Source organism: Poromitra crassiceps (assembly GCF_964638095.1).
Source record: "Poromitra crassiceps genome assembly, chromosome: 11".
In the NCBI taxonomy this organism is placed as follows: Eukaryota; Metazoa; Chordata; class Actinopteri; order Beryciformes; family Melamphaidae; genus Poromitra; species Poromitra crassiceps.
The window spans coordinates 30,831,006-30,847,035 of NC_139643.1; the positions used below are offsets into that span (position 1 = coordinate 30,831,006).

A 16,030-nucleotide genomic window follows, 5' to 3' on the forward strand; every position below is an offset into this window, starting at 1 on the left:
GTGTGTGTGTGTGTGTGTGTGTAAAAAAGGCAGGGAGGGGGAGTGTCAAAGTACATCAATGACAGAGCAATGGCACAGAAGAGCAGGCCAATGCTACAGTTGGGTGTCCTTTAATGAGGAAATGCTCAAGAGCCCGCTGTCGCTAAGCAGCGATTAAACAATGCAGTTAAATTGGACATCTGATTGGCCTCGTCTAAAACTTGCTTTTACACGGAGGAAGAAGAGCGAATGGTCTCTCACTTGCCTTAATAAAGAAGCGATCTGGATTGACAGGACGGCGTGTGAAACCATGAAAAGTGATGGCACCGCAGGGGTTTGCTCCTGTGTTGTGCTATGTTCTTAGTGACAGCAGTGAGAAGAGTTTGTCCTGCCCATCTGAGGGGATCATCACAATATTAATCTGTCAGGGAAAAAAGCTTTTAAGGGACCTTAATTAGGCTATCAAGGTGCATTATCGCTTGCCCTGGTCGGCCTGGTGCAAGCCTTGTGTAAGTGCAGAGGGAATATTTATATTACCATGAATGAAGACCATGTCAGCCACCTCACATGCTTTCACAAAGATACTCCAAGATGCAGAGAAGAAACACACTCAACGTTCAAATCTGAGGCTCTTTTTCAGCTACACTGGAATCATTACTGCACACTTTCAACAAGTTTAGGTGTGTTAAAATGTCACTAACCATGTTCTCCACGCGCAGTTCATAAGGCATGGGGTTATAGACCATGAGCTGCACCTCGCAAACATCTCCTTGAACCCACTGGAAATCTAGGAAGGAGAAAAGCCACAGCCACACATTAAAAATGAGCTCTCAATGCTATAAGCTATTAGAAATTAATGAGGTGAAGAAAATGCAGCGTTACATTAGACCTGCTATTGAAGATCATAAAAGGGAATTTTCAGTGGTGATGTGCTGGTGAAAACATGTAAATAAAACAAAGATTTTTTTCCTGTGTCGTTTTGAAGGTATTTCAATCAGAACCAAGCCATTCAAGTTTAGTTGGAATAATTATTGTATGCCTCGAGCTTCTCAGCTTTATGATGCGCAACTTGGCTACAGCAAATAAAGCATCCGGTTTGAAATTGCGCCGAGCCTTCGTAAATACATACATTTCCTGTATATTAACAGAATCCATTAGGCAACATGGATTTCTACGGGCAACTAAAAACCAATTAATTTGAATTGATGCTAAAGCTGCTCGAGATGTGATAGAGCCTTTTCAGTGGTTCACCGTTAGTCTGCAGAGTTGAATTTACTCAGATGTTGTGACAAGCAAATAGCAAAAGACAATGAGACGTTTTAAAGTCTGTTAAATTATCTCAGGACCCAATTAAACGGACTGCAGACTACGGTAAGCTGTAAAAGGCAGGTTTAAGAATTCATTATGGGTATCGTGCTCGAGCAGGCTCTGTCAAGTCTCTGTTACTGTGAGAAAAGCTGTGTAGTGCTTGCCTCATCTACTGTGAGTATTTAAACAGCCTAGGCCTACTTTTCAGTGGTGTAATATAACAAAGTAATAATACTTTGTTACAGTAATTAAGTATTTTCTGAGTAAAGTATCTGTACTTTTCTTGAGTATTTATATTTATGTCAACTCACTTTACTCCACTACATTTCCTAAATAAAATGTATACTTTTACTCAATACATTTTCCCTAAGAATCTTCGTTACTCGTTACTACAAAATAAAATAGGAAGAAATTTGGTAACCTGCAAGCAAGCAGTGCTCCTAGCTTTCAAGTTACGTTACGTTAATCATGATCCACACTCCATTCCAGTTGGTGGCGGTAATGCACCATAACGTTGTTTGCCAACCACTATAAAACTCTACAAGATTTCCACTCATGCTCAGGCATGTCGGATGGACATGAACATGAGTAGAATCGACAATGACTGCTTGCTTTTTTATTAACAGCATTTATAGTACTTGTAATTTTACTTCCAATACTTAAGAACATTTAATATCAGAAAATCACATTTGATACTTAAATACAGTAAATATCAGATACTTTAAGACTTTTACTCAAGTAATTCTAATAGGTGACTTTAACTTCTACCAAAGTCATTTTCTGGCAAGATATCTGTACTTTTACTAAAGCGTGGCTTTCAGGTACTTCATCCACGACTGCTACTTCTACAAAGTATGAAAAGATTGTGATCCATCACTCATGTGAATGGGATGCTGAAAAAACCTGCCGAAGAATGAGAGGCCATTTGAATCTCCATTTGGAAATCTAACTTATTCTAATGCATTCGGAGAGTCTATTGAGGTAAATAGTCTTGCAAGAAGAAGAAGACCTCAAAATCCGAGCGTAGACGGTGGCAGGCGGAGGGATTTGTGAAGCACAAACTCCAGCCGGCGTGCACCTTGGGAAATTAAAAGTCAGTCAAAAGACGGGTATAATCTGAATGTGGCACAAAGCCCCTCACATCCTCAGGTCTGGCTCACAGGCGCGCCAGCCAATTAATGTGAAATATGCCTCGCAAAAAAGAAACAACAAACTCAATGGCTGCCGTATCATCTGCGGCACCTTCGTTCCAAACTCCTCAGGTGGCCATTGAGATTCTGCACAGACCTGCGAAAGGCGTCAGCGCTCGGAAGCCTCGGCGTGCGAAGCAGCGACGAACGCTTGGAGGCAAGGCATGGCCGCGCGGTGAGTTAAACCCCGGTTGTTTGTGTTTGGCTTCTTAAAAGGCGACTTCTTTTGTCAAAATGTTTCTCTGACCAGAGAAAGAGTTGAAGTTGATGTTTACTGGTGTTATTTGAGGCCTACAGAGAAAAGATGCTGTAAAACTATCAGCCCCAGTAATGTCCCATACTGAATAATACATGCACACTACGCCTGGGCATTGGAGCATAAAACATGCATGCGAAATGAAGCAACCCCAGAGAGGGAGGGGTGGAGCAGGGTGGAGAGGGAGGGGTGCATGCACACAAACACACACACACACACACACACAAAGAGCTATTCACATATCTTTATTTCTCTTGGCAAGGTGGTAATTGGGTGAAGCACCACTCTATTTCATGCAGTGATGCGTAAAGCAATACACTGGTGAGTGACCTGTTTAAAAAGCCCATACAGAACGGGAATACAGTTGCACGTGCTTCATATCACGTTCTCTTATCGCAATCTGCAAAGCACGTCCTCTTTCCACTAAAGCTACCTGTGGCTGACATTTGAAGTTCTCGCAGGCGATATAAACAGAGCACTGAACAGCAGGTGGCTGCGTTCGTTCAACAGTGGTACGTTTGTATCAGCGACACATCGGTTTTACTCCATAAAGAAGATTTCCTGAGTCGGGGCAAGTTTCGGCACTGGCATGAAAAGTGTGTGCGAGCGGGGTTGTTGATGGCTTGACATCCAGAGAAAGTAAAGCAGCAGCAGACACACCACACAAATGAGCAACATTTTAGGGTGACCAACAGAATTTTGCTATGTTTTGTTTATTATAGTGTCCCTATTCAAGGCAATATCACCCATCTACGGGGTGTCCAGGTAGTGCAACTGTAGATTCCCTGCCTACCAACACGAGGGTCGCAGGTTCGAGCCCCCGTGTTACCTCCAGTTTGGTAAGGTGTCCATACAGGCACAATTGGCCGTGTCTGCGGGTGGGAAGCCGCATTAAAGGGTATGTGTCCTGGTCGCTGCACGAGTGCCTCCTCTGGTCGGTCGGGGCGCCTGTTTGGGGGAGGGGAACTGGGGGGAAAGTGTGATGTCCTGCTGGTGAAACTCCTCGCTGTCAGGTGAAAAGTGGCTGGCGACTGCACATGAATCGGATGAAGTATGTAAGTCTACAAGTAAGTCTACAACTCTCCCCAGATCAGAGGGGGCGGGGCAATGACCAGGACAAGGAATTGGCCAAGTACAATTGGAGAAAAAAAGGTGTGTGTGTGTGTTTGGGGGGGGGGGGGGGGGGGTCATCTAAATTTGCTAATGTTCCCTGTGTTGCATGGGGAGAGTTCATCTGAAAAATCATAGAATACGGTAGACATCTCACAAACATGAGCCAGCTCAAGGATGGTGCGCTGTAAATTCTCATACCAGGAAGTAGCATTGTGATTTTCTAACTGTAGCGGCTACACCAATGTATTCATTGAGTATTTTGCTCAGCGACTCTCTTATTTGCAACAACACTGTGCTACCACAGCACTTTGCTGTTCACAGCTGGAGTTTTTAAAGCCAATGTAGTTTCATTCACTCCAATTACACCTCACTTCAGCCCAGCACCTATAAAGCTGCCGCACTTGTTACTTTAAAGGTAGTCTCAACGCCAGACCCATGAGAGTTCTTACGCTGATACACTACGTTACTGCATGCTGCAGAGCTCTCTCTGGGTCTGGGACGCTTTCCCCCAGCCGGCTGGTTATGGGAAGGAACCGTTCACTTGGCCAGTGATTGGCCAGTGGTGGATTCAGTCTTCCCCAATCAGTAAGGACTTTGCGATTAGACGACACAGGAGGTGCAGCCCATTTTTAGAACCGCTCTCTCTACCTCAAAGTGATATTGCCACCTAAGTATTGCCTTTTGCCTTCTACATCTAATTTAATTTAATTTATTTTATTGTATTCTCATTCATTTGTCCATCCGTTTCTTTACCGTTGTCTTTGCTAACCTGTGAAGTGTTTGAGCTGCCCTGTCTTTTTGTTTTTGTTTTTTGTCTTTGTCGTTGTCTTGTCTTGTAAAATTTAAAACTGAATAAAAATATTATTGAAAAAAAAAAAAGAACCGCTCTCTCATCGGTGCTACGACCTGTCACTCATTCAATTTCAACCCGCCTTCAAAAACCAGCAGTGGCTGTGAAGTGGCACAGACTCATTTATGTAGTATGCGGAGCACAGCGATTGAACATAATATTTGAGTCTGGGGAGAGACTACTTTAAAGGCAACTCTAGTCAATGAATGTTTCCTACAAAATGAATCGCAACGTCAAGCAATTTCTAATGCAAGGCATCAAGAACGAGGAAATGCACCATTATTCATTCATCATCTTTGCTTTGGGCATGAGGCGCTCATCAAAACCCTATAACGATTTTTTCCCCATTACCACTTTAAATGTCAGCAGACCAGTGGTGGAATTCAAATTGATTTTTTTTTGTCGTATTTATTTTATCTTTAACCGCAGAGTGCTTACCCAGCTATGTTTAAGTAGGCCTGCTGGTGTTATTGTCTCATGTGAGAAAGGCAATATACTTCTCTTAAACAGGTCCATCTGCTAGCTATGATAGCAAGGTTTAAACGCTTTTGTCTAAATGCCCAGTTGACTGAGGGCTGAATACAATGCCCACAGCCGTTTTGGAGTGTGAACCAAGAGTAACTATGAAGATTGATAGATCGGGGGGGGGCACTGTACCTGACCACTTTTAGCGTGGGGATCAATTGAGAGAAGGAGGCCTTCCAGCCTTATGTTTGGAGGATACGGGAGGATACTGGCAAAGCACCATTGCCTGCTTAATGAAACAGGGTTTGTGTGCGCGGATTTCAGCAGCACTGCGTCCTGAATCCCATCTTAACCGCGGTAAGACCTGCGTCTGAGCTCGCCAAGACGCAATTGTTTCCACTCCGCCATTATGATAGCACTACGCCAAGGGTTTTAACTGGTCACACCTCTTTTTAAGACTGGCACACACCCACGAGCACAGATGGGGGCACAAAGCAAACCCAAACTCATATCTGTATCTTGCCGCACAGCCTCAAATTGGCACGTGCGTGTGTTGGAAGATATAGCAAATGACAGCCTGGGCAGACGCTAAGGCAATTTGCCCCTGCCTTTGGGCAGGCGGACGATAGGCCCCCTGATCTTTTCTGAAGCGCTCATATTCAAGACATCTTCATCAGAATAACTGAGACATCTCCCATAACAGCTGGTGTGCTGACAATCACAATGTAGTGTAATATATTGTATCAAAACTAATACAGTTCCATTCCATGGGGTTGATTGGGAGTGGATGGGAAGTGTTTGTTCCAAAACACAGAATGTGCAGGCAAGTGAGTTTTGAAAGCCAGAAAAAGTTACAGAATAATTTGCACGGATCCACAACCCACAGATATATTATGGTAATTTTATGCTTCTATTGTGGAAATTGTTTGCGACGGGGCAATAAAAAACGCACTCATCTCCCCTTTAAATGATTTGTCCTGCTGTATTTACTTTTGGTGATGTATCAGGCAACAAAACAATGCTACAGCTGTATTGTACTTCTGAGCCTTCATAGACCCCCCCCCCACCTCCATCGATACCCCTATTTCCCTGTATGCCGATATACCACTGTAATAGATCGCCTATCACGCACACCAAAGGGAATGGATGGCAGTAGACTCGGCAGTTCCTAAAACAGCGTCTCGGAGCAATTATAGGGAAAGCTATCTAAAGAATCCCTTGTTTTATAGCTGAACATCAGTCTGATTCATAGCAAGTGACTGGAAGAGCAACAAAACACGCATACTATTTTTACAGGTTTCACAGCCACCGCAGAATGCTCATAACTCTGATCCCGTATCCTGTGTAAAGCACTCAAACTTTAAGGGTTTACAGTTGTGACAGTTGTAGAGAGACTGACTGCCAATTTCAGCTTATCCTGGTCATAATGATGACGCTCTCAGGAACGCTCCCACAGCACACATTCCACTGATCACGCTGTGGCTCAGGAGGTAGAGCGGGTCGTCCACTAAGCCCGCGTGGGGTCGTCAAAAGGGCCTTTCTGTGTGGAGTTTGCATGTTCTCCCCGTGCCCCCTGGGGGTTTCCTTCATATAGGAACCCCACACCAAAACATGCAATATCCTGGTTGCTAATGTGGTGCCTCCTCTGGTCGTTAAGGGCGCCTGTTTGGAGGGAGGGGAACTTGTTGGAATAGCGTGATCCTCCCACGTGCTATGTCCTACCGGTGAAGCTTCCCCTGTCAGGTGAAAAGAAGCGGCTGGCTAACTGCCCATGTCTCGGAGGAGGCATGGAGCCAGTTTCGGCTCTCCCCAGATTGGCAGAAGGTGGAGCAGCAACCAGGATAAATAAACAAAAAATTTGCACTAATGGGGGATAAAAATGGGATAAAAAATCGGGGGGGAGGGGGGAATAAAAAAAAGAATAATAATAAGGTTGGTGGGTTCGATCCCCGGCTCCTCCAGTCTGCCTGTCAAGGTGTCCTTGGGCAAACTCCAAATTGCTTCCCATCTTCCGATGGTGGTGCTTGCAGCCATCAGTGTATGAATGTGTGTGTAAATGGGTGAATGTAGGCATGTGTTGGAAAGCACTTTGAGTGGTTGGTAGACTAGACAAGCACTATATAAGTTCAGTACATTTACCATTTACAAAGCAAGACACGAGTTTGAAAGGGTCATTTTCACTTGAGAGAATTGGGACACTTAAGCCATCTACACAAAGACGACAACCATGCAGCCTCCATCATGGCATGACTGTAGACTGAAATATAGTATAGATCTAATTACCCATGCTGAAATTCTACACACATTTAATACATAATAAAACATTTACAAGACTGATGGATAGTGCAAAGAGTGTGTGCCACTGCAGCAAATAACATTGAATCGATCGCCTGAAATGGGAGGGAAAAAATGCATAAAATATAGCCGCGAGCAACAATTAGAGGAGTGCAAGTCTATGGGGCAAATGATTTGAGAGTGAGAGTATGAACTTCATTCATCATTATGGAAAAGTTCTACACCTCAAATATAGAATATTTGGTGACAGTCCTGCAACTGCAGGTGAAAAAGTGCCTGAAATATTGCCATTTGAAAAATTTCCAATTTGTCCTAATCAGTATGACATTTGGGGCCCCTTATTAAAAGGTACTATATGTTAAGTTTGGATGGTCTCTCTAGAGCATTGGTTCCCAAACTGTGGTCCGCGGGGCTCTGCCTGGTGGTCCGCCAGAGAATTGCGGGGGGGAAATACATTCTTTTCAGTTTTTACATACACATTAACCCTGAGCAGTTGCCGGATTAGGCAGATTTTCGGAAATATCGCGATATTTGGGAAACATAATTTTGAACATTTACTTTCAGAGGCTGCAGCAGGCTCAGTTTTAAAGCCAGAGTGAAGTTTCTGGTATCATATGAAATTAGAAGAGTTAGGGAATCGATTTTCCCAACCATGTCATGCTAGCTTGTCAGGAAGGTAGCTAAATAACACTCCAAAGTTAGGCTAAATTTTGGCGAGGGAAAACAACTTTTTCAAATGGGTCCTCTTTTTCACAGCCTAATGTTGGCAGGTGTGCGTGTGCGTGTGTGTGTGTGTGTGTGTGTGTGTGCGTGTGCGTGCATGCGTGTGTGTGTGTGTTATTTAGCCTTTCTGCTGCTATTGCATGGTTAAATCATCAAATTTTATTTTATGGGGGGGTATACGCAGTGGAAGTGGTCCCTGGGAAATTTGGTTTGGTACGTAGTGGTACTTGGTTGGAAAAGTTTGGGAACCCCTGGTCTAGAGTTAAGCATTTTGGAAATATGCCTCCCTTCTTATTTGTGCGTCTTCGCTATCAACTTTTGTTGTGCATCACGGCCAAATGGTTACAAGTATCACAATTTTGTGAAAGCTATGTATTTGAAATATAAAAATGTGGTGCTGATGAAGACAACTCTGTCAGAGAAAATAAAATAAAATAAAAGATTTAAAAAAAGTTGCTATTGCATCATGGTTGGCCTGATGGTAGCACTATGGAGAGTGACCAAATGTGGTCTGACCGAGGGGGCAGTCTCTGGCTGCATTGAAGCCAATGCGAAAATGCAAAAAAAACTCCAGTTCCTCGAATGGCCACTTGAGGCTGGCTCCAAAAGGGAGTCAAACCCCATGTTAAAATGCCAGAGTTTACAGCAAAAATGCACACGTTTACAGCCTGGTTCAAAAAACTGTTTTGGACTCTCTGTAGCTAATTTCACATTTCATGAGAACTGTACAGGAATACATTTTTATATAACTCACCCGTTTAGAGTGAAATAGACAATTAAAAAAAAAAAAACAGTTTTGGGCGTGATTGAAAGGTCGCCTGTCCAGTCATCTCACAGCTCGCCGATCACGGACCAATAGGCAGCACTGTGGCTCTGGGAAACCCCTGGTCTCGTGCCTTCTCACACGAGCTGTGCAAGAACCAAGATGGCAGCGGCCAAAATGCCAAATTAAAGGCTTCAAAACAAGAGTCTAAACGCACTCCATCCATCTCTTTTATACGGTCTATGGCTCTGACACGACAACCAATTTGTGCAATGGATTTGTGTTGAGCTGCTGAATTCGAGAGTTACTGCCCAAAATGTAAACTTCTGCATATGCAATGGATTCAGCTGAAGGAATCCGAGGGGAAAAGAAGCGGTAGAGACATAAAGTTGTTGTTGTTAGGCTTGAACCCTATGTATTTAGATGGTGCCAGTAAACAGGACAGAGGGAGGTGGCTTGAACCCTATGTATTCGTATGCTGCCAGTAAACAGGACAGAGGGAGGTGAGCGCAGCAGCCCTGGAGGATATGAACTCAAGTGTTGTTCCCCAGGTGGCGAGCTTCATCAGAGGCAGAAATAATACCGAGTTCAGCATGGGAAGACATGCCTGCATATGGCCGCTGTGTGATGAATGCATGTTCACAGTGCACACGTTATCCAAAGACATGCTTCCTGCGTGCCAGAGGACGGCTTAAAGGAGTTAAGACAGAACTGTAACTTCATTAGCTGGCGGCCAGCGTTCCAGAGGTGGAGGGGCCGAGACAGAAAGGCGCGTTTGATTTAATCTCCGGGGCACCACACTGTGCCAAAGGAACGTTTGATTTTCAACGTCTTAAATCTTGATCAAAAGAAGAGGACTGCTTGAGGGAATGTATGCTACACTTAATATCGGGCTGATACTGGCCTCTAATTAAACATCTCACCCAGGTGTTGAAGTAAGCAGTGCAGATTTGCGCAGGTCGGACCCACGCCCCCTTCTCCACTCTCTCTGGCACTGCGTGCATGTGCGTACGTGCATGCGCATGTGAGATCGATTGATTGAGATCTTTATTGACAAATTATGCTTGCACATAAAAAAAACAACAGCACAACAGTACACATCTGTCAAAAGGACAAAGCACAAGAAAGCCAGAGGGCTTATTTCCATTGGTCCCAACAGTAAAACCGTAATATACAGCTTAAATTTTAAAAGAAAGCCAACATAATTACATGTAAAGTACAAAATTACAAGAAACAAGGACTTGGTAAGAGGGGTTAAAACTTCAAACAACTTTATTAATCCCACAAGGGGCAATTGGTTAAAGACTAACTTAAGACCAACTATTATGCAGTCATATTTTTAAGGTGGACTTTAATTTAATGGTGGAGTTAATCAACTTCAGGCTGTCTGGTAATTTATTCCACATTACAGCTGCTGAATATAAAAACGAATTCTTCCCTACACAGCTCTTGAATTGTATGGGTACAAGGTTAGTGGAGCTCCCTCTGCTGGAATAACTGTGTACATCACTAACCTTGGAGAAATAGTTTTGAAGGTACTTTGGTATCACATCATGTAAAATCCTGTGGACCATACACATTTTGTGTAACTCTTTCTTCCACTCTGAGCCACTTGGGGCTAAGGAAGTGGACAGGGAGAAGGTGAGTTCTGGGATGGAGTGATAACATCAGCCTAACTAATTTGTTTTGTGACATCTGGAGTTTCTTTTTTAGAATCTTGGTGATGCTTGTGTACCAGGAGGTACAGGCATAATCAAAGTGGCATTGTATAAGTGCAGAGTGCAAAGTATGTTAATTCTTATTTTGCTGTGCATTCGTGTATATATGTATATATATACGGTATATATGTGTATATATATTAGGGGTGTCACGATACGCTCAGTTCACGATACGATACACGATATTGGGTTCACGATAACGATACGATATTTTAACAATATTTTTTTGCAATCGATTTGTAAGTTGAGGGGGCATCCTCCACACTAATTTGAGTAATTTCACCATTTTCATCCTCCCTGTCTGTAACGTCCCTCGTCTGTTCAAACAAAGCAATGAAAAGGAGAGCGAGCATGCAATCAGATGCAGATCAGTCCCACCCTATGGTCCCACCATGTTCAGCTTCTTTTTCTCGCGATATGAGATTTCATCTCAACGATACATATTGTCACGTTTTGATATCGCGATATATTGTGGGACGATATATTGTGACATCCCTAAATATATATATATATATATATATATATATATATATATATATACCGGTATATATATATATACATTAGGTTGCATTCATTTAATTTTCTTACATTTCAATTTTCAAAATTGAATTAAAATTTGAATGCTTACTAATTTTCTGTCACGATACTAGAATTTCTGATTTCACTGAAAGGTTACGCAGGAAAATGGAAAATATGGGGAGCGGGGGGGTGAATGACAATACATCAAGAGGCATAAAAATAAATGAAGACAGATGGACGGACAGATGTACAAAACTCATTAAAAACGTTCCACTTACACAGCAGACCCCAGAACTCAGAACAGAGAACACGTTTCGCTTGTTGAAGCAACAGATACCCACCAATGACAGGGAGGGGGAAATCAGTAGTATGTTTGACTTTTCATTGAGAGAGAGCACTACTGGTATCGATACTGCTGCAAATGAGTACTGTATCCATTTCAAATTCGATACTTTTGATAACCTTATTCTGGATCAGGGGTTTGTATTTACATTTATTGAAAGGAGAGCAAGAGGGAGAGATGTGTGCACAGCAGGAGGCTATGTACACTTCTTCAAAGGAAAAGAGATTGAACCAGTGCTTTATGTATCTTCCAAGGACGTAGAGAATGTGCTGACATTAATTTAAAACAGGTCACCAAAGTAGAGTGCAAGCAAGACATGTTATATCTTAAGTTAGAGCGTCCATGGACATCTTGGAGACATCCATGAAGAACCATTCTGACAACGAGACCTCTGGCATAATTATGGCTATGGCACAAGGGTTACGGTGATGTGGAAATACATCACAAAATCACATTCTCTGAGGTGGCCCCAGTTCAGCTGTTAACACATAATGCGGGGAATGTCGAGGTAAATCCCATTTCAAAGCATTAACATTTCAATATTGTCAGTAGATGTGCACGACATGAAAATTCAAATACAAATCGGATTCTTGTGTTTGGACCCAAACCATGCATCCACAAGTGGAAAATATAAAGGCAATTTTTTTTTTCATTTTCCAATTTGCAATAACATTTGAATATAGCTAGCTGTGTGACTTACACATGTGGATGCATCGTGGTCAGTCGTATCAATGAAGACAGGGCTGTACTTTGTATATATAGACTCTGGCAGAGAAGATGCAAACAGGAGCTTCAAAGGGCCTGATAAGAAGGCCCCCTGCTGCTGCTTGATGTTGCTGACTCAGCATAGGCAACATGTCACCGTTGATGGCAAATAGAATAGCAGCTGACCTTGACTTTAGCTGATGACAGCCAGCAGTCTAACAGTAAGGAGAGCAGTGACTCACTGCTGCATAGCCGTGAGCCTGTTGCTGCTCCTGTCTTCCCGAGTCACCTGACCAACATCGCCTTCTGAAGCAGTTGGGAGATTTACGAGGGGAAGGCATTAATTCAAAATCGGGCCAGTTAACATGATAGGCCTCGTTTACAAGGACACTATGATGTGAGTCGAGGCAGGGGGCCAGAAGAAAACAAAAACAATGAATAATAGATCAAACTGAGCACTCTCCCAGTGAAAGAGTTAATCCAATTAATTATTACAATGTGTAGGAGACATTACCCTAATTCAACGTGATGTTTACAACAATACCTGCAAGGGTTCATAACACAGCATGTGCGATAATTAAAGACAAAAAGGAAGAGGGATTAACAATTTTGGGGGGGGATCTGCCCTGAACTAATGTAAGGAAGAACTGCTCCATATTCCAGTCAATAGGTTCACAGACAAAACAGATGACACATCATTAAATTGATTTGATGGAGGATGGTTCTATGCAAATGGAAAACTAGAGGGCACTCGGTAGAGTGCATGCCTCTGCCAGGTGCCAACCTTTACAAAGTTTCGTGGTGTTACGTGAATCCATTTGGAAGTTAAGCGCATTTTTGTGACTGGACACACCCCCTTTTGGCCAGTGGAAAGTTGATCCGTTTTACGTTGACCCATGAGCAACCTTTCTACAAAGTTCTGTGCAAATCTGTTTGTAACTTTTTGAGATATCCTGCAGACAAACAAACAAACAGACAGACAGACAAACGGGGCCAAGAACATGACCTCAAATAAAACTTCTTAGGGATCGACTGATATGGATTTTTGAAGGCCCATGCCAATCCAAGTATTTTTAGTTTGAAGCTTCTGATAGTCAATATTTTGTACCAATATTCAAAATCTTTAAATTTGATTATCATAGAGACCTGTTTTTATACAGATCATATCGACGTCGGCATCACTATTTATATCCCATCACGGGGCACTAAAACTCGGCCTGACTAAATGGCCAGTCAAGCAGGGACGGGTTCCCACCTACAGACACGGTCAATTGTGCCTGTATGGACGCCCGACCACTTCAGTCGGAGCGAAAGGAAATCCCTTTCCACTCCCTGCATGTCGCTGCCCATGTGAAACAACAACAACACTAGCTAGCAAGCCATCAACCTACACACTGAAAATGGCAAGTTTTGGCGAAGATTTGGATTGTGCAATAAAGCAGGCCTACTTGGTAGTTTCAGTGAATGGTTGTAAGGATAACATAGCTTTTGTTCCCGCTATACCAGAGTGAGAGTAAGAGGAGCCAGACTCTCTCCTGCGCTGATCCAGCGCGAAACGGAGATAGTCTGGCAAGCAAAGCTAAGCCGGAAGTAACACGGGGGCTCGAACCTGCGACCCTAGGGAATCTACCAGTGCCCTACCCGGACACCCTTCATTATAGATTTCATCGACTTTTTTGTAGTCATAATATCAGAGGTCGATGACACTGGCCGATATGTCAGCAAACCAATATCAGTGTACCCCTAGCTGTAAGCCCATCTGATTGACAATGCAGTAGATAAACCAGGAGTGGAGAGATCACAGCCACTGTAGTGGACTTCTATGAAAAGCCGGTGCAAAGTCACGCCCAAAGCAATCTGTCACGTCTGAGCCACCCATGATTAGACTTGATCAAGATCAACGACAAGGGAGCCCAGATCATCCGAAAGGCAAAGAGCCTAGTGGCAACAGTGACACCAGCAAAGAATACATTCATTCATAAAATAAACATTTCCTTTATATGGCAGCATCAGAAAAGTCAGGAGTACTCATAGTAGATGTCAGATGATACAAACATTGTGCCTTTAGTCAGTATTTCCAGAGGCATAAATAATTGAGATATGCTCATATGGACCATAACAAGTGAAATATGCATGCAAATATAGATGATAATAATAATAATAATAATAATAATAATAATCATAATAATAATAATAATAATAATAATAATAATAATAATGCATTACATTTATATAGCGCTTTTCTAAGTACTCAAAGTCGCATTACACACATAGTAAAATCATTTAATAGATACCAAATTGAATAATGAAATAAAACATGAGAAAGTACGTAATTTAAAACTGGAAGAGCCATGAGATGCAGGGGAGGATGTTTAGCAGGTGAATTACTGTCTAATTTGATTCTGATGTTTTTTTGTATTGAAAATGATTTTCACACCAAGTGACAGGATAACCCTTCATAAACAAGGCCCATTGGTTGTGGTTGTGTACATAGATAGACGGTATAAAAATATGGACGTAGCCACCGCGATGTCACCCATTGCTTTGTGGACTCTCATTTTGAAGCCTTGAGTTAGGCATTTTGACTGTCGCCATCTTGGTTTGTTGGAGGCAGCTAGCGCGAGACCAGGGGTTTCCCACAGAGCTGCTATTGGTCCGTGATCGGCGAGCTGGACAGGTGACCTGTCAATCACGCCCTAAAACATAGTCTGCTTTATCGTCTATTTTACTCTAAATGGGACCATAAATTACAAAATGAACATCATCATTGAAGAAGACTTGAAACTAGCGATTGATTCCTAAAGATAAACTCATTAGGAAAGTGTTTACTGAGGTCATAAATCAAGTGAGAAGTAGGGTCATTTTCCCATTGACTTCCACAAAATCTGACTTCTTTGCAGCCAGTAGAGACACCCCCTGTTGGCCATTAGAAAAAAATAAAATTTTAAGGCATTTTATTGGCATCATTTTTTCAGAACCGGAGGTTGCCCCTTTGTTGTGTGTGTGTGTGTGTGTGTGTGTGTGTGTGTGTGTGTTTCTGTGTGCGCACGCGCGCGCGCGTGTGTGTGTGTGTGTGTGCGTGTGTGTGCGTGTGTGTGTGTGTGTGTCTGAGCGCGCACGCGCGCGCGTGTGTGTGTGTGTGTGTGTGTGTGTGTGTGTGTGTGTGCGTGTGCGTGCACACGGCTGCCTACAACTCTAATACAATCAGAGCTGAATCAAATTCTAAAGGATCAATATATATTTATTCACTAGCAACACACTTAAGCGAGCGCTGTTTAGCTGTGTGTGGACACTGGATGGATACAGAACAAAAAAGTGCTGTGCTCACCTATCTTCTTGCAGCGCTCCTCTCCCCTGTTGTGCATGATGATGGGCGAGTAGATAAAGGGGCTGGCAGTGGACATGTTCTGTCCCAGCAGGCCTTTCACTTTGTGCGGCCGCAGACTGACGGGCAGATTGAGCAGCTTCACTGATCTATTTTGGGGCGAGAGAAGGCGCGGTAAGGGGATCAGAGGAGACGGCGCCAGAATGGCACGCGTGAGTTTCTACCTTCCCGTAGCATTTAGGTCCCTGGAGGAGGAGACAGACGGCTGAGATTCTATACATACATTAGAATCTAGAGTAGACTATACATTAGAATCAATTCAGGTTAAAGGAAAAACCCATCCTAACTAACGTGCTCTTCCACTGTATATATCATCAATCTGTGATGTTCAGAGCATTTCCGGGAGTTATTTAATCGTCATGAAGTGATGCAATTTACTTTTCCTCAACCTGTGTCGTCTGTTTCCCAAAATGGCATC

At 43.0% G+C, this 16,030-nt stretch overlaps 1 protein-coding gene across 2 annotated transcripts in view; it reads right to left on the minus strand.

Annotated features, from left to right (window-relative positions):
• Window positions 1-16,030, minus strand: part of trappc9 (trafficking protein particle complex subunit 9) — a 225,960-nt gene that overhangs the window by 173,649 nt on the left and 36,281 nt on the right. For both annotated transcript variants that reach the window (XM_083645758.1, XM_083645757.1), the window contains 2 exons: window positions 15,556-15,701; window positions 681-766 (listed from right to left, as the gene is read on the minus strand). In XM_083645758.1, coding sequence (XP_083501884.1) covers window positions 681-766; window positions 15,556-15,701 — 232 coding nt within the window. The remainder of the gene's footprint in view (window positions 1-680; window positions 767-15,555; window positions 15,702-16,030) is intronic.